This window comes from Varanus komodoensis, unplaced genomic scaffold (genome assembly GCF_004798865.1).
Source record: "Varanus komodoensis strain SLA01 unplaced genomic scaffold, ASM479886v1 scaffold1, whole genome shotgun sequence".
NCBI classification, from domain to species: Eukaryota; Metazoa; Chordata; class Lepidosauria; order Squamata; family Varanidae; genus Varanus; species Varanus komodoensis.
Genome location: NW_025335268.1, coordinates 115,344,811 through 115,369,015, shown reverse-complemented (window position 1 = coordinate 115,369,015; position 24,205 = coordinate 115,344,811). Strand labels below are relative to the sequence as shown.

Here is a 24,205-nt window from a genome sequence, read left to right as displayed (position 1 = left end):
CATGATCATGGCAAACTTTTATGATTTAGGATACAACAGCCTGGATCCTAGTTCAACTGAGCTGCTGCTGAAATAGCAACTTCGGAATCCTGTGTATGTTTAGACAGAGAAATGTTGTAACCTTCCAGCATTCCCCAGCCATTTGCCTGAATATGCATAGGATTGCCCCCATAATTGATTTCTTGTTTGTTCCATCAGTTTAAATGGGAACCAAGTTCAACTAGCTTAGTCTGGATCCTGCCCCAAGTGTTGTATTGGAATTAGGACTCTGTTGCTGTGCAATGTCCAGCATCCACAGGGCATCTATCAATTAGTTGAGGACCCTTTTTTTCTCTCCTATCTATGCCCTGCACGTTCTCCATGACGAGTATAGAAGGCTTTCATATCAGCACTTGTGCTGAAATGTCACTTGCTGATAAAATTGCCAATGAATTGACTCTAGACTGACTCAAGCAACCCTTCTGATTAGAGCCATTCACTTTCACTGCTGCTTATGGAGACCCAGGCTCCCACCAAACTACTTTCTGAACTGTCTGCTATTCATGTATGTTGCCATTTTGCTCACAGAGGGCAAGTAAATTAAACCTTAATGTCAAGGAAGCAAAGTAATGATTCTGGTGATCTATGAAATGTCACAAAAGGTGTGAAGGGGAGAAGGGGAGAAGGAAAGGTGGCCAAACACACAAAGTAATCTTGTCAGTTGCTTCCAAGTCACTGAATTAGAACTGATTCTTTTGAGAAAGGCTTCAGTTGAATGACAAAGAGCTAGACCCTGGAAGCGGACACGTGGAAGCTAAAGAAGACAGTGACTGGGTTCTCACAAGCCTTCATGGATTGCCACCAAGAATGGGTTAACATCCATGCAAAGCCAGACTAATTTCCTGAGTGGCTGGTGTCTGGGCAACAAACCAGCCCAATAACCCAAGATGGGTTGCTGTGTCTTCCAAACCTAGATGGCCAGCCTGTTATGGGGAGAGGGGGAAAGGCTGGTGAGCCCCATGGTAAGAGCACTGATTGCCTTGCCCTGGGGCTAGCTTGAGAATGCCAGTGTCATCCATGCCCAACGTGCCCAAACAGCACTCGGGGGCAGCTGGCACTGGCTTCCCCTCATTCCTGCAGCAAGCACTTTGGGGCTGGCCGCAGTTTTTTTCTGTTTAAGATTTTCTTGTCCAGATCCCCATTTTGACAGCTACAAATGGCCCCTTCAAAGTGTCCCGGAAGCACATTGGAGAGACTGCCTGTGATTGACAAGCTGGTGGCTTGTTTCTGCTCTCTCTCTCTCTTTGTCTGTGCAAGTGTGTGTGGGTGCGTGTGAACGTGTCTATGTACAACTTCTCTAGCCACAGTTGTACAACTGGAAAAGATTGCAGTGGTGCACCTGTGGGGGCTTGAAGAAAATGCCTGGGTTGGTGTCTCCTGGCAAGTGGCAGCAGGTACCAACAGTGGATATCACTCAGAGGAGGGTCGACATTTTTTGCCCTTTGATTTTTCTTGAGAGCCCTCAGAAGGCAAGAAACTGAAGGCGTAAGTTTCCTTTAGCAGCTAAAAGGGATTGAAACCCACCAGTGGCAAGACCCTCACATTTCCTTCACCTTTGTTGCCCCAGAGTGCACTTTTTGCTCTTTGTCCCAAGTCTCTGACTGTGTAGGAACATACAGATGTGAACTTCCTCCCTGCTTTTTATTTAAAAAATAAACAAAAAAGGAGTTTTTACAGTGTTGACAGCTAGTTTTAAAAATTCTGGATTGGTGGGAATGTTAACAAGGAGGTTTTGAGTGGAAACTGGATGGTTTTGGACAGGGACGTATTTTGCACTGACGGCCAAGCAATATCCAGGAGGACAGGTGGTGCACCCCTGCATGACTCCAGACCATTCCAAAATGGATGTGGAAGACAGGTTATAACATTTTTCCTGTGAAAGGCTGCTAACCCACAGGAAAAATCTATAGGGGGCACAAACTGGTAGATCTGAGGGTAGGTGAAAACTGCATCTTTTGGGGCCACAGCACAAAAATTTCAGTGGAGATCTGTTTAGGCTAGCGGTGCAGGTTCCCTACCCAGACCTAAAGGCCGAAATGATTTTAGCCTGATATTTCTTAGCAAATCCTCATCTCCTGGGCTCTCGCCTGTCACATACTAAGTGTCCCCCTGTTAAGACTGTCAGCCAGAAATCTCTCCAGCTCATGGCCACCATTCCACTTGTCTGAGGTGTTAGCAAGTATACACTGCTTAATTTTTTAATGCTACCTGAGGGCTTCCTTTTAATGGGATCTTTTTATCTGAATAAAGTTTTAACTTTAGAACCTGTGGTTGATTGCCTTCTAACCCCTCAAGGATCACTTTTCCACTTGCCAGATCATTTGGACCATATGGTTACATGGGACTCCATCTTTAGGCTGCACAGAGTGCATTTTTCCAGCATCATGTAAAACAGTAGAAAGAGGCAATTTTCCAGCCTGGTCCACAGCACAGGAGAGGTGGGTGGTTTTCTTCACAGTCGAAAAATTTCAATGAATATGATTACATTTCATCTTGTTCTGCTGGTTACCTGCCCCTCCCCTCAGGATGGAGTACCCATAAATCTAAATAAAGTAAGATCCGGGATCACTATTTCCTTCAAGCAGAAGACAAGATAAATTCTTACAACAATATGATTACCACTAGGCTCAAAGTTTTGTCCCTGCATGTAAAATTTCCTTGTGCCAGGATAATCTGATGTAGGGGCCTACAGAATGCCTCCCAGGAGAGAGTTGCTCCAATTGCCATTTTGAATGTTAAACTGAAACTATAAGTCCTTTCTGTGTCATCTTTTCGGGACTTCTTGTGCCCCATGATTCAGTGCACTGCTGGAGGGATGAAATGCCAGGGCAATGACTGAAGAGGTAGATGCCATTGTTGCAAAGATCAAGGGTTGGGGCATTTTCCAAACAACAGGTATGTGCATGTTTGGATATGAGTAACAGGTATATATTGCCCTCCTGCAAATGTCAACGAGGCATCATAGGCCCAGTTGGTTTAATCTGAATCACTAAACTGTAGCCACAGTTATTTGCTTATAAGAAAATACAGTTTGAAAGCCTTAAGTGAAAATGGGAATGGACATTCTGCTGCTTTTGATGCCTATGTCAAAGGCATCTCTCCACTTTCACTGTTATACTGTAGGTCCCAATTTCCCTTCCTTGTATTCACTGTTTTCTCTACCCTTTGGGCATCATCCCCCGACCTCAGCTTGTGTTATTTCTTTCCATTTTTCTTCTTGACACGAACAGCGATGCATCTGTGTCAGGCAACATTCATTATGCTGAAAAAATCCCCACAGCAGCTCCTCTCTTTTCCAGAAATAATCCAAAGCCTTTTTGTTGGTATTACTTTTTGCAACCATCTCTAAACCGAATTATTGTTTTCTTAGGAGACACATCTCTAAAATTATTCTTAGGTCAAGAGAGTTAAGTCATTCATTTGATACAGTAAAATACAAAGAGGGAAATTACCCAGAGTATGAGACATGAGCAAAAGGTATAAAGCTTCGACAAAATAGCCCATTGCAATCTGCAATTGCAGGGAAGGGAAGTCTGTGCAAATCATACACTTTGGCAAATATGTCAACACTTTGCATAATGCCAGCAGGCAATTTTAATAGGATGCCAAACCTCCTTGATCTCATTTCTTGTCTTTAATCTTAGCCATGAAGCAGTCACTGACACTGTAGTAGCTTAAGTTAACCACTAAACCTCAGTCTTACTTTCCCATCCGTAAAATGTGAAAACCACAATATATTTCACAAGGTAATTTGAACAACTGCTGAGCTGCATCTTTTTAATGCAAGGGGGCATTTGTTTTTACTTGCTTTTGCAGACTACATGAAAAGCCAAGGCAAAGGAACTAAAATCATGGTTAAACTACAGGTTCTAGTAGCCTTGCTGCCTCTTAAAGTTTCAGCTTCCTTCTAGGTAGCAATACCTCTTTTCAATATGATCAACTATTTCTCCACATCCAGAAAGACCAGGAAAAGGAAGCTGTCTTTTCAAAAAATGAAAGCTCTCATATGATTTTATGAAATGCAGTGAGATTTTCTTCTAGAAATTCCTCATTCCACAATTCATTGCACTATGATGGCTTTTCTCATTTCTCAACCACTGGATGGAGAACCCTGCCAGAATTAGATGCAAAGGACAAGAGGGCTCCTGCAATTTTAAAAGAGGGAAGCTGAGTATGTGCAGTTTTTTATACAGGGAAGATACAAGCCTGTCTGTTATAGAAACTATTAACTTCCCTCCCCTCACCCTATGTTTATAATGCATGCTGCTATGTAGAACAGGATCCTAATTGGAGGCTGATAGTTACTTTAGATTGATCCTGCATCTTGACTCCTGTCAGTGTCTAGAGGATAGCAGTGCTTCTTGCCCATACCAGGGACTTCTAGTGTATTCCATGTCAGCATCTTTCTATGTTGTGATAGCCCTGAGCTAACGTTAGTTGCAGCCATTTCAGCATCCCTGCTCCCAAGCAAATGTCACGGTATCATTTCGACTCATGTTAGGGAGCATTTGTTATTGATCTGGCATCTTCTACAATGCTCAGTTTCACAGTGGGTAGATTGGGTTATGCTTGGTCATTTTGCAAGTGGGGAGAAACAGGAATCACCTGCCCATGGTATAATACTCTGGTACTATAAATTAAAACAATTTTGAAGAGCCACTTGGCTAAAAATATGGGACAGAGACAAAGGTAGAACTTCATGCTCGGAAACACTCCCTGCCTATAATATTAGCTGGGAGTTATTGTTACTTTGCAAGGATATTCGTAGATAAACTTCCTCTTATTATGTCTTAAGGGAAGCAGCAGGAAGGAGGGAAGTGGATTATTATTGATTTTTTTCTTTTTCTCACCCTTTTTGGCTTCCTGAGCTTTAATTACCTTTTAGGGTCAGTCAAATGAAATATAGCTGTATCTACAGTTGCAATGCAGTGTATCCATTCACACTCCTGCTTAGTAAGTGGCTAATTTTGATTAAAAGGACACGGAGCCTTCACTTGGAAAGATCTGGATTTCAACTAGGGCAGTCTTGAGGAAAGTCTGTATTGAAGCCCTAATGGGATTTAATCTTGGGTTCTTATGAAGGTAGCACCTGCAGCATCTACATAATACACAGCCAGGAACTGAAGCTGCTCCTGTAGGAGAGCCTCGATGGAGGAGAACTTAAACAACAAAATCCCTGGTAGCAGCTCAAACACACACAGGTATTTGTGCTGATGCTCATATTCAGCCATCTATTGTAGGTGTTGATTGTTGCTGCATAGCTGCAGACTGCATAGCTGTCATCCTTTCAAACAGCCCTTCTGATTCAAAAGATAATAGGCCTGTTTTCTGGTTGATTCTTAATTCCACTCCCAAGCACGGTTACATGTGTAAAGCCACAGGCACATGCATTCACAAATTAAGCATTGTGCAGTTACATTTTGCCAGCAGCTTCTCAAGGAGGTCCATTTTTATATCCCAAGGGACACCCCTCTTTTTCCAGTGCAACTAAAGGAGCTTTGAAAGGGATGAATTCTAGCACTGCCAGTTCAAAGACACCAAGAATCCATTTCATCGTTGTGTCTTTACTGGATGGTAAGAAAAAGAGATGGAACAAGCAGTGGGAAAACATGGGAGGGTTACAAATGAATGACGGTGTCTGCGTTCCCTGTAAAATTCCATGGATTAGACAGAGAGATTGCATGATAAAAGGCCCATCTTGAAGTACCCTCAATAAAATAGAATATGGAAAATAATTAGTGGGTGGGATATAAAATACAAGAAAACACAGGAAGTATTATATAAGTGGCCCACAAATGGAATATAAGGAATGTTTACCTTATTGCATAGAGTGGACCACAAAACCTAACAATGAAAATATAGCAACATTAAGAATCTTTAAAAATGCAACAAGTATTTGTCAGTTGCCAGTGTAATGGAAACCACTGGAAATGCATAAGGCCACCTGTGTTAGTCTATTGCTGAAAAAACAGCAGGGTTCTTATGGCACTTTAAAGACAAATAAGAATATTCTGACACTGGCTTTGGTGGGTTTTGATCCGCTTAATCAGATGCAGCATCTGATGAAGTGTGAGAGATAGTCAATGAACGTTTATGTCAGAATAAATGTGTTAGCAGTCATAAGACACGTTAATGCCTTTCAATTCAGGAAGCCCTAAATGTAATGTAAATACTGAAAGCTACACCCGTCTATTGTTCCTAGCATACATCAGAAAAGTCCTGACTGGAAGAAATGCTTAGTTTATTCTATGGTTACTTAAGGGCCTGATCCTATTCATGTTTAAACAGAAAACAGTGCTAAAATTCCCAGCATTCCCCAGCCATTCATGCTGCCTGAAGTTAGAAAAGATTTTTCTGTCTAAATATGCATAGAATTGCACCTTAATGTGTTACATGAGGAAACTATATGCACATATATGTATATACATAGACATTTTCATGTTGGCATTTAGAAAAATAATAGATGAATATGAGAATAGGATGAAACTGACTTATGAATATGTGAGAACCTAAATCAGACCAAAACAGACTGATTCAACCATTGCTGAAACACGTAGATAGACCTGGTATTGTCTACATACGGTAATCCTGCCTAGATTGCCAATTGGTTTGAAGTCTGTTGGGTAAGGCTAATACATTTGGGGGAAGTGAATACAAATGAGCATACATTATGAGAAATCTGCATGGAAATGCATATGAAATTATCAAACTGATGCAGAAGTGGAATGGAACAAGTGTAATGTTTAAAAAACAAGAAATTAAGAAGAGTGGATCCTTGGCCTGAACATCTCTTTGCTAGCTCAGAATCCAGGAAGATCTGCTGATGTTTCATCCATGGAAGCTAATGATAGCAGGTTGTCCTTTGACTGCCAGGAATCCCTCTCAGTCTTTTGGAATAAGAGACTCATCAGAACTTAGAGAAGGTTAAGGTGAAGCAAACAACGAGAGAAACAGCAAAAAGCAGTTTGCATTTGGAAATTAAGTAGAAAGACAGAGATTTTGAAACTGTGTGTGAGCTAGTAATAAACCCCTTAAGTCTTTAGGGTTCTCTCACTGAAAGAAAGTCCCTACTGCTCAGGAGTGGGGAACAGAACAGCATCTATGTTCTTACCAGAGGCTCTAGTTCCCTTTGATCAACCAAACTAAACTCGCTGATGAAGTAGTAAAAGTGCTTGTAGCAGGTGTTGACATGAGCTTCGGCACCCATGCTGATGATGCTGTCAAAATGGTGGATATAGACATGGACAAAGACCCTGAAGAGGCGTGTCAGGATCTTTGTGCAGACCTGTTGGAAGTTCTTGGGGAAAGGAACACCTGCAAGACAGAAGAAAAACGTTCTAGACTGCAAGCATCCAGCATTATGGTTGGAAAGTAGGCTCTACTTAGCTACATTCAATTTGCACTTCCTTTATTATCATAATACTACTGATTCAGTATGCATTTCAAGTGCCACCTAACCAAAGACCCCCAGGAATCACTACCTTCTAGTGTGGCATTTGGCTTGGCCTAGTTGCTTGGGTCACCAGAATACATCTGTTTCACATGAACCTTGATATCATACATTGAATATACTACCTACTGGAGCAGATGTAGACAGATAGTACATCTCCTAATGTTTTAACTTCAGCTCTGAGCATTTTGACAAGAAACCATGCTGTCAGGAGCTTCTGGGAGTTGAAATTCAAAACATCTGGAGATCTACCTTACAATATATAATATAGTAGAATATAATCTACTATAAGTGATTATATAGTATATAGTATACACTATATTATGTAGAGTGTATAGTATTATATGTGGGCTTTAACTTTATTGGAATTTGAAATCAGTTATTTATTTTACAGGACCTAATAGAATAGATATTGTGATAAGGTTTTTTTTTTTTTTTCTTGAGCCAGTTAATTTCCCCACGAGTACATCATAAAGCTATTTTAGCTTGCTTCAATTGTTGGCCAATGAAAAGTTAGATTTTTTTTCATCCTGCAACTTGGAGAACAACCCCTTTAATTTCCCTGCACATGCGGCTTGTAAAAAGATAGTCAAAGAAACTACTGAACACTGACACATCTCACACTATATAAAAATCTAGTTTAGAATCAGTTATGTATTTAGCTTAATAAACTGCTGTTCAAGGATGTTAATTGATCTGTGTGTGTGTGTGCGTGTGTGTGTGCACGCGCACGTGCATTTTCTGTGCTGGCTGAGTGGGGAAAAGAGGAGGAGGAAAGCACAGCTTTCCAGCTTTGAGACAGAGCTCTGTTTCCAACCCTGAATTTGGGAAAGAAGTGCCTATGTCTCCAGATGCTCTGTAGTATCCATTGAATTGCTCTCCTTAAGACTTTACTTTGTATGCCATTAGTGACTTTGCAGCTGCTCAAGAAGGTCTTTATAAATGATTCTGCCCTGGGTCTTACAGAGTTGGATCATTGCCTCTAACACTATAAGAACACCTGGTGTCGCCTTATATGTTTTTAGACCATTGGCAAATCTAGTCCCTTAAAGGGTGGACAATTTCCAAAATCTCACACCTAAGTTTTTCCCACCCTTAGTACGAGGAAATGCCAAGAACAGAATCTTGGACTTTTTGCTTGCAAAGCACAGTCTCGAAGCTACAAACGCCCAATCATCTTTCCAGTCCATGAGGACATTTACTCTGTATCAAAAATGTCATTGTTACTTCTGCGTGGTGAGTTTTTCTTTGACACAGCAGAATGTTGTTTCTAGGTTGTTAAGTAAGTGGGAAAGAGTTGCCAGACAGAGAAGCACTGTACCTGTAGGGGGTACTGGAGGATATCCTCAGCCCTGAATGGACTATTAACATTAGGTGATAGGCTTGACAAGGGAAGAGGAGCAGGGGATCTATGTTTGCATAGCTCTCTCTACATACTGTTCTCCATGAATAATGGGAATGCATGAAACAGATCCCTAAATGATCTGCCATCAAACCTAGACCACAAAAATCTAGGACTAAATAGCACTCAGATTCTGTTGCTGGAATAAATCTTGCTAATGGGCTGGTTTGTGCTTCAAAAACATTGGCTTGTACGGCTATCATTGTTAATGTGGCATCTTTCAGCCTCCAGAGTGTTGTTCAGTTCTTTCTTCATTGTATCCTACAAGAGGGGCCAGGCTGAAGGCCATGTGAAACTTGGTGCTAAATGCTTTGGCAACCACATCCATTAAAACATGGGAGGAGGGACTGTGAACTGTTTTACCTGGTGGCGCTGTGCAGACCTGTCTTCATTGTCAAAATTGTTACATTTTAGTGGTTTTAAATATCAAGTGAATTATTATCTTTTTACTATTGTATTGCATTTTATCATTTGTTGCACAACCCCAAGAAAGCTTCAACTATTGGGCAGTATAGAAATAAAAGCTGCTGCTGCTGCATGTTCAGGGGAAGGAGCTTTTTAAAAAAGCATAGGAATATTTTCACACAACTTCTTCTTCACATACTAAAAGTGACCAAAAGCCAACACAGACTAAACTTTTCCCATGGCTACAACTGACTGAAACACTTGTGCAAACAGGGCTTCAAAATGAGAGCCTTTTAACTTTCAAAAGCCTTCTGTGGATGCATTAAAATAAGCCATTCTGGCACTTTTAAATGAACTTCAACAATAGCAAGCATTCATATTTACCACTTTAATGTCAAGTGTTTTCAATTTGTGCCTACAGAGGTAGAGCGGTGCCTGCATACCCTGTGCCACCATAAATCAGAGAATTCAGAGCCAGCATTTTTGTAGCCCTGAGATGCTGCTGTAATGATTTTCATGCACAAAAAACAATGGAGGGGGAAAGCTATTAAGCACCAGATGAAATGGAATCAGTACTTGCTGGCTGCTCAGTCTTAGTGTGGAGAACTAACTCCACTTAGGTACAGCTGTGGGGCTAACAACCAGGCTTCATTAAGGGGGACTTCTTAATTGTTTCTGATGTATCAGAATCTTATGTATCACTGATGTATCAGTGGGAAACAGTGGTACACTGAAGTCAGCTTGAAAATAAAGTGTAATTATCAGGTCCCTTTGTAATTCATGACTTTTCTCTCTTTTTATCTGTGCAGTGGTTGATAACAATTAAATACATATGGCAGATCTGTTTCATGCATTTCCACTAGTCATGATGAAAGAGTTGTAGAGAGAGCTATGCAAATACAGATCCCCCTCTTTCTTCCCTAGTCAAGCCTGTCACCAAATGTTAATGTTATCCGTTCAGGGCTGAGGATATCCTCTAGCACCCCCTACAGGTACAGTATGTCTGTCTTTTAAGTAAGAGTAAAGCGACGACATTCTGCTGTGCCAAAGAGAAACACTCCACAGAATCCCATTGTGTGTGGTTCAGGTAAAAGTCTGAGAACAGTTTTGCCACACGTTATGAAAACAAGAAGCCAAGTGTTCGAGAGTAGGAAGGAACTGCCTAGTATGGTAGCCACAACTGTTTTTTACTCAGGAAGTGTGCTGGACATCTGATAAGCAAAACATCCTCTTTCCCTGCAATGCAAGAGACTTCGAACCTCTGAAGGCTGCCTGGCCAGGCACTACAGCTCACTTTAGGAAAGCTTGCTAAACAAATAGTTGCCAGTAGCATCAGGTTTGCCTGGGATTCATATGTTTCCTAGATTCTGTCTAGTGTGGCCTTCAGCAAGATGCTCTGCTGAGACTGAATTTGTGGCTTTGCACGATGATCTCCATGTAGAAAAAAGCATTCACTCTTGTGAGATGTTCCTGCAGCCTGGAGAAGATTCCAGATGCAGCTTTGACATTGCTAGCACTTTGCCTCACTCATAATATTCTGCAGAGTCCAGATGACCTTCCACTTGTAACCCTTCTCTGTCTTCATTTCTCCCATCCATGTTCCTGCCACAGGCAATTCATTCAGGGAAAAGTTGGAATTGTTGTACTTGGAGAACACTGACTAGGATCAGCCCCAGAAAGGATGAAAGGTCTCCTAGTCCCAACCCATAAACAAAGTCCAAGCTCAGTTTCCCACTGGCCTACTATATATTCACCCATGCCATATGGAGCATGAGGTATTATAGAGAGAAGATGCCTCAGAAGCAAGCATCAAAGAATTGAGCCAAACACACAAAGCAAGTCAGGCAGAAACAAATAAACAACCTGATACAAACAACAATAAAACACCTGACAGAAGATTCTTCTTGGTCCCAGATAAGTTAATGGAAATAGCAAAATCCATCCACCACCATCCCAAAGACTTATATTGGACCATAATACCACTGCAGCCCAACTAGCTCTCTTGGTTCACTAGCCTCTGAAGGCCAGACTAGATGTCTTTTTAAATAAAAATTTGCCCCAAATAAAAATGGGAATGAGGGATGATTTAAAGGGCAAAAGCATGATGTTGAACTTTCTCTGCACTTGTTTCTCACCCCCTCATTACTTTCTTCCCTGCATTTTTCTCCAGGTTGCTCTTTCAATATCAAAAATGAACTCCGGATTAAGTGCAGGATGGTGGAGTCCTGTTCTTTACTCCAGAGTCTATGGTTAAGACATTTTTATTGACTTTTTAAAATGCTGAGGGCTCTCAGTCACCTCTTGCCTTCTAACATCCTAGACAGCAACTTTTGAATGTGAATATATGAAATATGTTTTCAGTCTGGTTTTATGAGCAGGCTCTCTGAAATGCCCCAGGGTACAACATCTTCTGTCATGAGCCAAATACAATTATTTTAAAAAGGGTTGAATGCAGCATTATGCTTTTTCTCTCCTTGTCATCTCTGGTCTAACTAATTTGGCTAAGTACTTTTTTTCAGGTATTTGTGTTACATGCTTTAATTGGTTGTAAAGCAGGCTGCCTTTCAGGGGAAACAATGTCAAGATCCCATGCAAAATTCTATAATGCCCAGAGAACTTTGGCTGTGTGGCTGTAATGAAATTAATAAAATTTAAGCATAAGACACAATAAAACTGAGAAAAATTATTTTCAAACTATGCATTATCAGCATTTTACCAAATAGAACTGGCTAGCACCATTGTTGTAAACTTCCTGGGCAGTTTTGGCAATTGGGCAATATAGACATTAAATAAATAAAGGGCTACAATATCACCCAAAGGACTTGCTCAATTAGAGGCCAAGGTAAAAGCAAAGTCTTTAGGACCAGTGTGAGGATCGGGCTTAGTGGAAAGCTACTGGAACAGTGTTCCACCATCAAGGTCTGCTACTGAAAAAGTCCTTTTTCTTGTGCCTACAAGCTTAAGCACACAATACTATATCTGCTTAGTTAAAAACAAAACAAGAAAAAAGCTTCCATGGAGGGAGTTGAGGCCTTTTTCCTTCGAAATGTGCGAGGCCGGTGCCCTAATTGCATAGAAGAACGACCTCTGATGCTGCTATCAGAGTGCAGGTGTTGGACAGCTTCGTCTAGATGAAGGGGCCTTAGCACCTTAAAAGCTAATCCCAGAAGTTTAAATTGGCCCCCAAAATGCTTTGGCAGTTGGTGCAGCTGGTACAATATGGATGCCATATATGTAACAGCTGCAAAGCCTGAGAACAAGAATGTTAACTGGATGAATTGTGCAGGCAACAGTGCCTCTGTTGTCCAACCCTCTTAAGAGAAATGACGGTCTGTCTAAAACCCAGTTAATACATAAAGTAGGGCGAGAAAATGGCAGTACCATGCACAGCTCAGTGTGGAAACTGCTGACTGCCTCCTTGCTCAAAGGCAGGTGCTCACCCAGCTTTCCCCAGCTCGGTACTTTCCAGCTGTGATGTGATGAACCAAAACTTTCAGGTATACTCCAGCACAGCTGGAAGGCACCAGGTCAGGAAAGCCTGGATGACATGCCACTTTTAAAGCATCTGTCTTTGAGCAGGGCAGGAGTAGGCAGCTTCAAAGGGAACTAAGCAAAAATATAATGAGAAGTTAAATATTAATATATTATAAATGAGAAGCAGTCCACACAAATAAAAATGGACATACAGAATATTAAAGGATGTGCATCTCCAGCCTGCTAATGAGGTTTCTTAATATTCGTCACCATTAGTAATTGTAGGAGGGAACCCTAATTCAGGACCACTACATTCATACAATGAATGCTTAAATAGAATTTGAGAGCAGTATTGTTAACTGCCTCTTCCTATAAATAAGTTTTTTTTAACACACTGTTAATGGCAATAGCAGAACAGCTGCAAATTGTTACATGGTATTTGTTTTGAAAGCAGAATGGGGGGCCGGAGGAGGGAGAACACAGGCCAGCATTTATGGAGCTGGCCAGCTGTGAAAACAGTTAGAAACACGCTGAGTCAAAGCAGTTGGAGAATAGAAAGAGAAGGAGCCAGTAATCACTGCCTGCATCCCCACATCCCAGCTCATTGTATTCTTTGGGAAAGAGCCTTTTGAATGGGAAAAGGGAAACCAGAAATAGTCGGTTAACAGTGCAATCCTCTGCATGTTTACTCGGAAGTTAGTCCCACCTTGTTGAATGGGGTTTACTCCCCCATTCCGTGAGCTAATGGCTGTAGCCCAAGTTTTTCATGAATGAGTCAAGTTCACTGGTTTCTGTTGCACAGTTTAAAGGCCCTTTAATTCCCCCCCCCCCCCCCGATTTGTCAATGCTGGCAGCCTGCATTTGAAGCCTATGAAAATGAGCATCTACTGGTTTCACTCTGACTCTTCTGCATGGTGAAATGTCTGTTTTAGCTATGCAAAGAAAAGGGTGTTTCCAGACAGGAAACACTCTGGTTCAAACGTGCAGCATTAGTTGCAGGCGATTTCTAGACAATGTGGTCTTCCTTTTCTAAGCTTTCTGCATTTCTATTTTGTCTGTCATTTTTCTGACCACAGTAAATACGTTACAGTGGAAAAGACAGAATAGCAGCAGGCCACCAACCTTTTGATTGGCAGGCTGCCAGCAACACAAAACCATGGGACACCCACAGAGTAAGCCAACACTTTTGTGTAATGTTGGTAGCATCATCTTTAGATGCACACCAGTAAACAGAAGCCCCCAGTAATGAATACGGTTAGCAGACAGTCCTCCTAACATTCTATCGATGCTCCTTCTTTTCCCTTCTGCAATGCAGCTATTGCTCTAAAGCAGCCTCCCCCAACTTTGTGCCTTCCCTACATGTTTGGACTGCAACAGCCAGAATTCCCAGTCAATGGCCCTGCTGGATGGGAATTCTGGGAGTTGCAGTCCAAATGCCTCCGAAGGTCACCACATTGGAGAAGGCTGCTCTAAGGGGAACCCCAGCCCTCCTAGGGAGCCTCAGGAAGCTGTGCCAGAGGAAAATGGCCCGTTCCATTTCCAGTAGACTTCCCACCTGGATTCTCAGAGTGCAGTTCTTCTTTTCTCCCCTTCCCTTTTTAGAAACACAAATTAAGTCTGTGTGAAACTGAAAAGAAAGGGTGCATGCAGAGGTCAACATTATATGCTGATCCCAGAAGTAAAAGCAGAATTACTGCTATGCACACTTGTGCAGCGTGGCTGCGTATTTTATGATGTCCCATCAGTACAATGCACCTCCTACTGAAGAATGAGCACCTGTCCCCAAAGAAACCAAGGTGACTGCATGAAGGCTAATGCATTTCAAAGCCCCGATTAGCAGAACCATCCTAAGCATGTGTACTCAGAAGCAAGTCCCACTCTGTTCAGCGGGGCTTAGTACTGGGCAGGGGTGCAAAGGAGTGCCTTCTTTTATTTATTTATTTATTTATTTATTTATTTTTTATTAAAACATTTTTATGGGCAACGGTGAGTTTTGTGCAGGCTCTCGGTGACAGCAACACAACTCTTGGTGGCAGCAACAAACACTGCGACTTTAGAAAGAAAGGGGTTGGGCCATGGCTTCGTGGCCTGTACTGTGAGCTAGCTAGAGGGGCTCCAAATCATTTGGGGTCAGTGGGCACATTTGGAACTTCCAGAGACGATGGTGGTGCTCTCAGAAATGGCCGCCATGGGGAACCTTTACCATTTATTAAATGTCTACCATGGTGTGCATGTCCAGTCATAAAGCACTCAAAGATAAACGGACTGGGCTAAAAGAAAAGAAGCCTATTCAAGAAACCCAAGTGCAGGCAGAGGTGGGGCCTGAGCTCCAAAATGCAAAACTCTACTTTTTTGGCTGAAGTGGACTTGGTAAGAGAATCCATCGCTTGCTTTGACGGCATGCCAGCCTCCCATATTTTTGGTTTAATCACACCAACTCTTGAGGAATAAAGATCGGGAGGGGCAGGGAGCCAGCAAGTGTCAAGAGAGGTGTCCCTGAACACATCTGGTGCCCAGAGCTAGACAAAGAGACTGATCTGGGGGAGGGCAGCTCTCCATGGAGCAGTCGCCACCAACTTACCTATCCTAGTGGGAAAGATCTCCTCATTATTGATGAGTGTCTCAATCCAGTCCATCAGCATGCACATGTACTGGGGTGCTGACAGCTTGGTCGGCCTCTTGAACCGGTAGTCATCCTGCCAGCGGTACTCATACTTGAGCCCTCCTGACATGATGGGGCAGCTCTTCTCAGTGCAGAACTCCGACATGGTCCCATAGATGAGGTTTATTCTGTTGAAGAAGTCCACAAGGTGCACCGCAATCCAGTCGTTGATGTTCTCCCCTGGAGGCAACTGGACCACAGCCTTTAAGTCGAGCCCTGATTTGAGTGAGGCCTGGGCTTTCTTGTACAGCTCAAACCGTTGGGTACCCGGCTCAAATTTCTTCCGGGGACGAAAGGTTTTGTCTTTGTTAAACACTTGCTTAAGGCACAGAGCCATTCTGGACTGGAACCAGCCAGGGTGACAAGGGCAACAACAAGCCAAAAAATAAAAACGTTAGCCAGAAAAATTAAGGATCAATTCTGAAAGATAAAACAGACAGAAAAGAATTTTAAATGGATACTCTACAAAGTCCCCTTGTTAATTTATTCAGTTGGGAAGGCAGTCACCGCAGCATCCTGTATGCTTAGCTTAATTCATAGCCACTGAAATCCACTGGAACCATGTAAATCATATCTTACATCCATTGATTTTAACAGCTCTACACCAAGTATGGCAAATCTGGACCCAACCTGACGAACTGCAGCATTCACATATTCTAGTTTTCCTGAACCTGATGCCTTCCAGACATTTTGAACTGTAATTCCCATCAGTCTCAGCTAGCATGGCCAGGGATTAGAAACACTGATCTCGCTATTCAGGTTCAGGAAGGCTGAATCTGTTTCCTCACCCAGCACGCTTCCATTTGCCCCACTATAAAAGCATTGGCGGCAGAGAAATCTCAGGAAAGAACTCATGAAGGACAGAGGACCTCCTCATTTCACTCCCGCACTTGCGAACCTGATGCAGTTCATCTGCCTTCTTCGGAGAAAGCCATGGGTAAGAAATAAGCAACCAAGGGGTCCATCTTTTTATTCTTGTATATTCCAAAGTTGTAAAATGCCTGTTTCCCCTTCCCTGTTATCTTTGCAACAACTCTGTGCAGTAGACAGGAGAGCCGCTGGCCCTGTCCTAGTCACCAAGGTCAGCTGTGACCTTTATGTACCAAACTCTTCCATCACGTGTCACCAAGGTCACACCTGCTTAATAAGGGGACTGCCTTTTAAAACTCTTGCTATTAAGACATGTGTATATTATAGCACAACTGTAAGTCAAGGCTTCTGAAGTTGCATCAGTATAAAGATTAAAAACTCAACCAAAGTAAATTACTGTGGAATTTGCTAGGACATTATCAAAGACGCAATCGTGCAAATGTTGATACTACTTTCCTCCCAGAGTTCTGCATCTAAAACTGTCTTTCCCAAAAAGCAGAATCATTCATTGTCGGTCATTAGTGCCCCAATTTTTTTGCAGAATGAAAACAGACATGCTCCTATCACCGTAAGCCTTTACATAGAAGCTGTTTTAACATAAATGGGCATATCAAAGTGACACCTCAAGGCAATTCTAAAAATATGTATCTGTTGATGCCAGGAAAAGGAGGGGTTTCCTCAGCAGCTGCGACAGCATTTTCAACCCAAGAAGCAAACATTCATTTTGCATTGTCACTAGCTTGTCCGTCCCCCCAGCATCTTCTGGGAATGCAGATGTTTGGCCGTTCACAGAGCTTTGTGGCTTCCATTTTATATGCTTATTTGCAGAGAAATACATTTTAAGAGACCCTTGTGCTTCAGACTCCTGCTCGGCAATGTCCCAGGGGAGAAGCCAAACTTATTTTGAGCCATGGGAATACTTAAGGCACAAACACTTGCACAGTAGCCATTTTCTGAGGCAGTGGAACCTGTGAAGGAGGACAAGCTTTTGGGGCACTGAGCTCCCTGCTCCCAGTCTTAAAGGGCAGCCACATGATATAGCTGGGGCAGCAGCACGCCTAGGCAGCCGTACAAAACCATCCAGGGTAGGGGACCACATAGATGCAAAGCAACAATTTGTTTTCTTTGCATAAGTGAAACCCCAGGTTTAATTCCCATCATCTTTCTTTGTGGCCTAACTTTATGTTTACACCAAATTACTTGTGATAATAGTAGATTTTTTTCCACCACCTATGGTTGGTTAGAGTCTCCAGTACTAAAACTGAAACAACTTATGTAATATTGCTTGGCAAGGTTTGACCCAAAAGGACTGTTTATGGGGCTGGACAGATTTCCCTAATCACTTCCACCAGTGTAGTTTGTGGCCTGGCTTGTTTGGGGTGGGCAGCAACCCTCAAATAACCCAGCAACAGCCCATGGGTTGAGGGTTCCTGCATACCCCAAACAAGCCACACTGCCTGACTTCAGACAAGCTGCATCCATGTAATTAGGGAAATCTTCCTGATATGTACAATGGCAGCCACAACAAGTCACAGTGGCTCCTTTCAGCCACAGCAATTGTGTAGAAAGGCTCCGTTCCCGCATCAGCAATCATCCTTCCTGTTAGCAACACTACCTGATTCTCTGTGGCTCCACAACATTTGATTCTGAAATATGATTGCATTCCTTTCACAAGAAGATCAAAAGCTGCCTCATACTGAGTCTACATTAATAGAAGAATCACTTCCAAATCACAAGAAGTACTAGTTCCCCTATTCTCAGCACGAGGCAGACCTCATTGGGAGTGCTGCATCCAGTTCTGGGCAGCACCGTTAAAGAAAGATGCAGACAAGCTTGCAAGGGTTCAGAGGAGGGCAACAAGGATAATCCAGGGACTGGATGCAAAGCCCCATGGGGAGAGATGGAAAGAACTGAGCAAGTTTAGCCTTGAGAAGAGAAGACTGAGTGCTGCACAAGTACTTGAAAGGCTGTCACAAAGTGGAAGGGCACAATCTCTTCCCAGTCATCCCAGAGTGCAGGGCATGGAATAACAGACAGGAAGCCAGATTCAAGCGAGATACAAGGAAAACTTTCCTGACGGTTAGAGTAGTACAGCATGGAACCAATTGCCTAGCTAGGTTGTGGGATCTCCCACATTCAACAGGACAGCCATCTGAGAGGGATAGTTTAACTTGGAGTCCTGCACTGAGCAGGGAGTTGGACCTGAGGATAGCCTGAAAGTGCCACTGGCAGCTGCCCCAGTTTGGCCTGGTGGTCAGAGACACCCCAGCTACTTCCCCAGGGATGAGCCTTGGGGCGAGAACCAGGCAGTCAGAGAGAAACGTCTCATGCACAAACGGGAGAGGATAGAATCACCCGGGCGATGGTGACCCAACCGCATTTGCGTTGCAGAGCTGAGCAGTGTTGCCCCAGCCAAGTGGGTTCCTGCTGGGCAGGAGTGGCGGAATCGGCAGAGCAGTGCTGCGCCCATCCACGGGGCCACCCAGCTGATTGCTTTAGCAGGGGAGAAATGGCTATTTCCTTGGAAAGCAAAAGAACTACTTGTGCATTTGTGCTCTTCCACCATAGCGCACCACCATCCAGAGCTAATCTGGCAGAACAGCCGAAAAGGAAAGCCCTTGCTGTGAAGCTCAGACCTCCATACTGTGATGAAACCAAAAAGTCAATACGGGGATTAACAGCCTCATGAAGAAAGGCTGATTCTGAGTAAATGACTCCAAGGCTTCAGGAAGGGGCGGCATAGAAATGTTTTAATAAATAAATATTTTTATTTATTTTTATTTAATTATTTAATAAATAAATAAATAAATAAATAAATCCCTCCCATCACAATGCACTTTCTTCCTGCTCTGAGTCCCAGTGAGCCCCATGCCATGGTTGCAGTCTAGGTCATACCTCCCTGCACACACACAGAGAAGCTACTCTTCAAAAAAAAAAAAAAAAAAAAATGCAAGAGAAAACTACTTTACAAATGTCAAATCTAACCTGGCTTCACAAAACTCATGCAAGTCTTCCATCATTATACTTTCATTATACTATTTCCTCTTTTGGATTATTTATCGCTGCCTGGAAATCACCTTTTTGATCTCCTTTCCAACTGTCCAGGTAATGAGAAGATATTTTGAAATACAAACTTAATCTCATGGCAGTTGGGCAAGGACAATCTAGTCAAACTATGTGCTTCTAAAAACCCAGCGATATTAATGCCATAGAATGGATTTTCTTCACACCTTACAATGATTTCTGGAATCACTCGCAGTGAGGGACCAAGATGAGCACAATTCACCAAGGAAGCTTTTCTGAAAACCCACAAAACTTTAAAGCGGTTATGTGGACTCCAGTGATGCTGATCAGGGCATTGGCACGTAACCCCTTCCACTCCTTCAAACCTGAAATTAGCCTAACTGGGGTTAATGAGAGGGGATACAAGTAAATTAACTCTGTCTTTTTGTAAATGGGGGATACAGGTAAACCAACTCTGCCTTTTTGTAAATGGTGTCAATCAACATGCCATAATTTGAACTACAGATTCCATAATTCAAATGCTTTCCACAGTTCATCTCGAAATAAATCATGTTCCCTGAAATTCTACCCAATTGCAATCAACATAAATGGTTGTACTCGATTGCCTTTGATGAGAACTCCAGCTGGTCTGGCATCCTATTACCCTCTTTGTGGTTTGGAAATATAAAAGGAATGTGCCCTAAAGCTGAAGCTGGAAATGAATCCAGGGATTTGGCTGGCCAGAGCCATGAGAGAATGGGATGAAGCAGAGGTTAGGACTGAGGAGTTTTTTCAGAGCTGAACCTCTGGTTAGCAAGACCTTCCTCTCTGTAGTCAAGAACGAGAACAGGAGTCACAGAAACCTGTTATTCACTTCCGAGACACTCATCCTCAGGGTCTCTCCTTGACAGGAGAATGGCCTACTGCCCCAGTGTTTCCTTGGTCATGCTGTCCATCACCTTTCCCATTCTCACCATAAATTACAGCAAATAGAACGGGTGGTGTAATCCTATATAAGTGCTCCTAAGAGCCTCTGTGCACAATGCGCCTTTCCCCCATGTAAGTGTGAACCAGCTTGCAGCCTTACGCAGAGGCAGCCCCAGGGGAAATGAGGCACCCTGGTACTCTTTCAGTATTTGTTGCCATGCACAGGATCATAGGAAGATCCCTGTCCGAGTTAGACCATTGGTCCATTTAGCTCAAAGATGCAGGGACTCTCCTAGATTTCAAGCAAGAATCTTCTCCACTTGACCCCATCTTCACTGTAGACACTGGGACGCAGCACTGGAAGTACAGCCTACGGGACCCTTCCCAAACTGTTGCCCCCCAGGTATGTTGAGCAGCAATTCCTACACCCTCCAGCCAGCATGGGGAGCTGGTGTGAGTTGCAGTTGACTAGTGCCAGCTCTGTATGATCCAAAGCATGGCACCAGTGAGAAGTTCTCCCCACAGAGCACAGGACATTTCAGGGGTTCCTTATCACCTTCCTGTCTCATTACGCCAGAACAAGTGGGCTGGATGAGGGTGATGAGATGAAATCCGGACAGAGTGGTGCTCTTAGTAGACAGACTGGTCTGGGGACAGAGATTCAGCCTGATCTGGATGGGTTCACCTTCCCCTCAGAGATCGAGTTGAGAGTATGGAAGTGTTCCTGCATCCCACACCATACCGGCATCTTCAGGTGGTAGCAGTGGCAAAAGGGCGTGTTTGCACAAATATGTTCAGTGTCCCTGTGGTTGCTCCTGAGTTAGTCTAATAAGGCAAGTTATCCATGCCTTGGTTACATCACAGTTAGACTATTGCAATGTGCTCTATGTGGGCCCATCCTTGCGGAGACTCCAAAGTTTCAGCAGGTACGAGATGTGGCAGTTAAGATGCTCGCTGCCCTAATGAACTTCACTCAGGCCTAAATTCCATTGAAGTCTTATGAAGCCTTACTTTTATCGTTTGCCTCAAGCTTTAACTTTCTGAGGATAAATGAGATAAGAACTGTAAAAAGCTTTCAACATAGGGAGGAAAACCTACAGGACTGTTTAATGATATAGTTAAGCAAAGCCAACATACTGCAAGTAATTCCAGTGACATGGGGAGTGTGTGGTTATCACGGGCTGCTGCCCAGGGTTGATATGGTGATGAGGACCTGCTAAGGCCTCCATCCTAGCAGGGGACCCCCTAACTAGGAGCCAGGCCCTGACTCTTCCGCCGTGCTTGTCTGTCTGCTCCTCAGCCCTCTCTGTGCAGCACACCAGATGAATAGCCTCCACTTGGCTTGTCCTCTCCTCTCTGTAGGAGGAAGGTTTGGGCCCAGGAGGACAGGCTAAATGAATTGGTAGCAGTGAAAGTGGCAAAGAAGCTGGCCCTGGAGGGCATGATGCCACAGGGCCCTGAAGCACCTGGAGCCGGCTTTGCTAATCATATGGTGGAGCAGGGAATAGCAGTTAGCACACTGCAGGCATTTCAGAACTGCACTGGATGTGCAGAGTCCCTCATCTTAACTCATGCTGTAGGCTTTTAGTAGTCTTGGCCAGATTTTTCATGCTTGTGTTTCTGTCTTTATGAAAATTTACTGTTTTATTATTGCAGGATTATTGTTGCTGCCGTTGTAAGATGCTCTAAAATACTCTAAATAAAATAAAAATAGAAAAAAAATACTAAGTGTGGCTTCAAATATGTTCAAGAAGGCAGCCTCCTTTTCATGCCTAGGATTTGCCTTGCACCTGAAGCCATTGGAGGCTAAGCAGCAGCAGCAGAAGATGATATTGTTAGTAAAGACAACTTGAAATGTGACAACTTGGCTACATCAGAGACAGAATACAGGCATAAACTTGTTAGAACTTGAGTTACTCGAGCTGAGTCAGAAGTCTCAATAAACTATTTATTGCAGTAACTCCAGTAATTAGCTTCAAACCTATACAGTCCTCATAAAGATCCACAATTAACAGAGCACAACAAACTTCCTAGATAAGAGTTGGTTCAGCAACAGTACAATCAGCCAAGCAGAACAACCCCCATTGCCTGACTCATATTCCTCTTATCAGGTAACTTCATATTTACATGTATTCCAAGCACTCCCAAAAGAAGAGGAGGAGGAGGAGGAGGCAGTGGTGGCGGTGGCAGCGGCTGCCCCCCCCCCCCCCCACTTTCTAGGGTAAGTTACTGCATATTAAAAGTTGAGCACATCCATTGCAGTTTTATATAAAGCTGATAAATCCAGAAAAAATGGTCTTCATATTGTGCACACTTCTGCGTATGTAAATAGCATGCTGATCTTGGAGCAAAGATCTACATGAGGGCTTTACTCCTCTATTTTACTGAGGTATCTTCCATTTTCATTGCAGAGAGAAAGATGCATTCTTTACATAGAGTCCCCCTCCCCCAGGGTGTGTATTTCTCTGCTTTTCTATATATTCTAGTAACCAACCACAAGTTGGCACTGTGGAATAACTGCACTATAGCAGATTTGCGACTACTCACAAGGCTTTTGTTCCAGTGGCTTAAAATTTAATACCAGACTTTCCTCACTTTAAATAATTTTTAAAAATGCAAAAGACTGGAAAAAACATAAGACTCAGTAGGAGAACAATGTAATTGAAAAGTCCCACAAACATCCATGAGTGAGGGATCACAAGAGTCCAAAAAATGCCTCATGTAGAGAACCATAGGTCACTTGTCTGTATATTCATTTCCCCTTCACATGTTACAAAGTACACAATCCTTACGTGTGAAGATATCCTTCCAGTAAACATATGGCTTACACAATAGTATTATTTGGATCTTTATAGAATCTATTAACTGATTTAGGGCAAAGTTGATTCAACCATCTCTCTCCATATGGGCAACAACAACTTTAATGTGACACAGCAGGTAAAAAGGGTATGAGTTATAACAGACTGGGTCCTGATCACCTTAACTCAGTTTCTGCGGATGGAGTGAGACATCAGAAGATACATTCATCATTTGGCAGCTACTCCCTTAAGCAATCACGAGAACTTGACACTTTCTGTAATCAATAAAGTAATTATGATAAGGCTAGTGGTTTCCCATTATTGTCTCAGTGGCGACTCTCAGTTCCTTTTTGGCTTAACAGCCAGGAGTTGCCTTCCATGTTATGTTGCAATAGAGAAAATTCCTTTCACTTCCTCTTCCAATATAGGAAGAGAAATTAGCTAGGATGTTGCTAAGAAGCCATTCCAAAAATGTCAGCTTCAGCTAATTTGTTTTGAGTTTCCTACCATCAGTTTCTTAGAATAAGGGGGACTCTACAAAGTTCATTACAGTTCCTAAGACAAAATCTGAATGTTTAAGGTGAATTAACAGCAAATTTTAACTATATCTGAATAAAGGAATAATAGAATAGTAGAGTTGAAAAGGGCTAGAGGACCATTGGGTCCAATCTCCTGCTCAGTGCAGGATATCAGGTTAAACCATCCTACTCAGATGGCTGTCCAGTTGCTTGAATGCCTCTAATGTGGGCGAGCCACAACCTCCCAGGCTCCTTTGTTGGACTGGTCTAACAGTCAGGACGTTTTTTCTTCATATCTAGCCAAAACTGATTTCCTGGAACTTGAGCCCATTATTTTGTATCCTGTACTCTGGGAAGATCAAGAAGAGATCCTGGTCTTTGTTTCAACCTTTCAAGCACTTGAAGAGTGCTATCATATCTCCCCTCAGTCTTCTCGAGACTAAACATGCCTGGCTCTTTCCATCTGTCCTCATAGGGTTTTGTTTCCATTTCCCAGATAATCCTCATTGCCTCCTCTGAAACCTTTCCAGCTTGTCTGCATCTTTCTTAAACTATGGTGCCCTGAACTGGACACTGTACTCCAGATGAGGCCTGTGACTTGCTTCTTCCAGGTCTTGCAAAAATACTGGGCTTGGCTATATTTTTAGGAGTATGTGC

General features: G+C 42.9%; 1 protein-coding gene across 5 annotated transcripts in view; it reads right to left on the bottom strand.

The window, feature by feature from the left end:
* The window catches only part of MOB3C (MOB kinase activator 3C), a 33,715-nt gene that overhangs the window by 4,521 nt on the left and 4,989 nt on the right, over window positions 1–24,205 (bottom strand). For 4 of the 5 annotated variants that reach the window (XM_044441351.1, XM_044441368.1, XM_044441376.1 and 1 more), the window contains 2 exons: window positions 15,352–15,852; window positions 7,151–7,353 (listed from right to left, as the gene is read on the bottom strand). In XM_044441351.1, the coding sequence (XP_044297286.1) occupies window positions 7,151–7,353; window positions 15,352–15,769 (621 nt within the window). In that variant the 5' untranslated portion in view covers window positions 15,770–15,852. The remainder of the gene's footprint in view (window positions 1–7,150; window positions 7,354–15,351; window positions 15,853–24,205) is intronic. The other variant, XM_044441386.1, reaches the window with a different exon arrangement.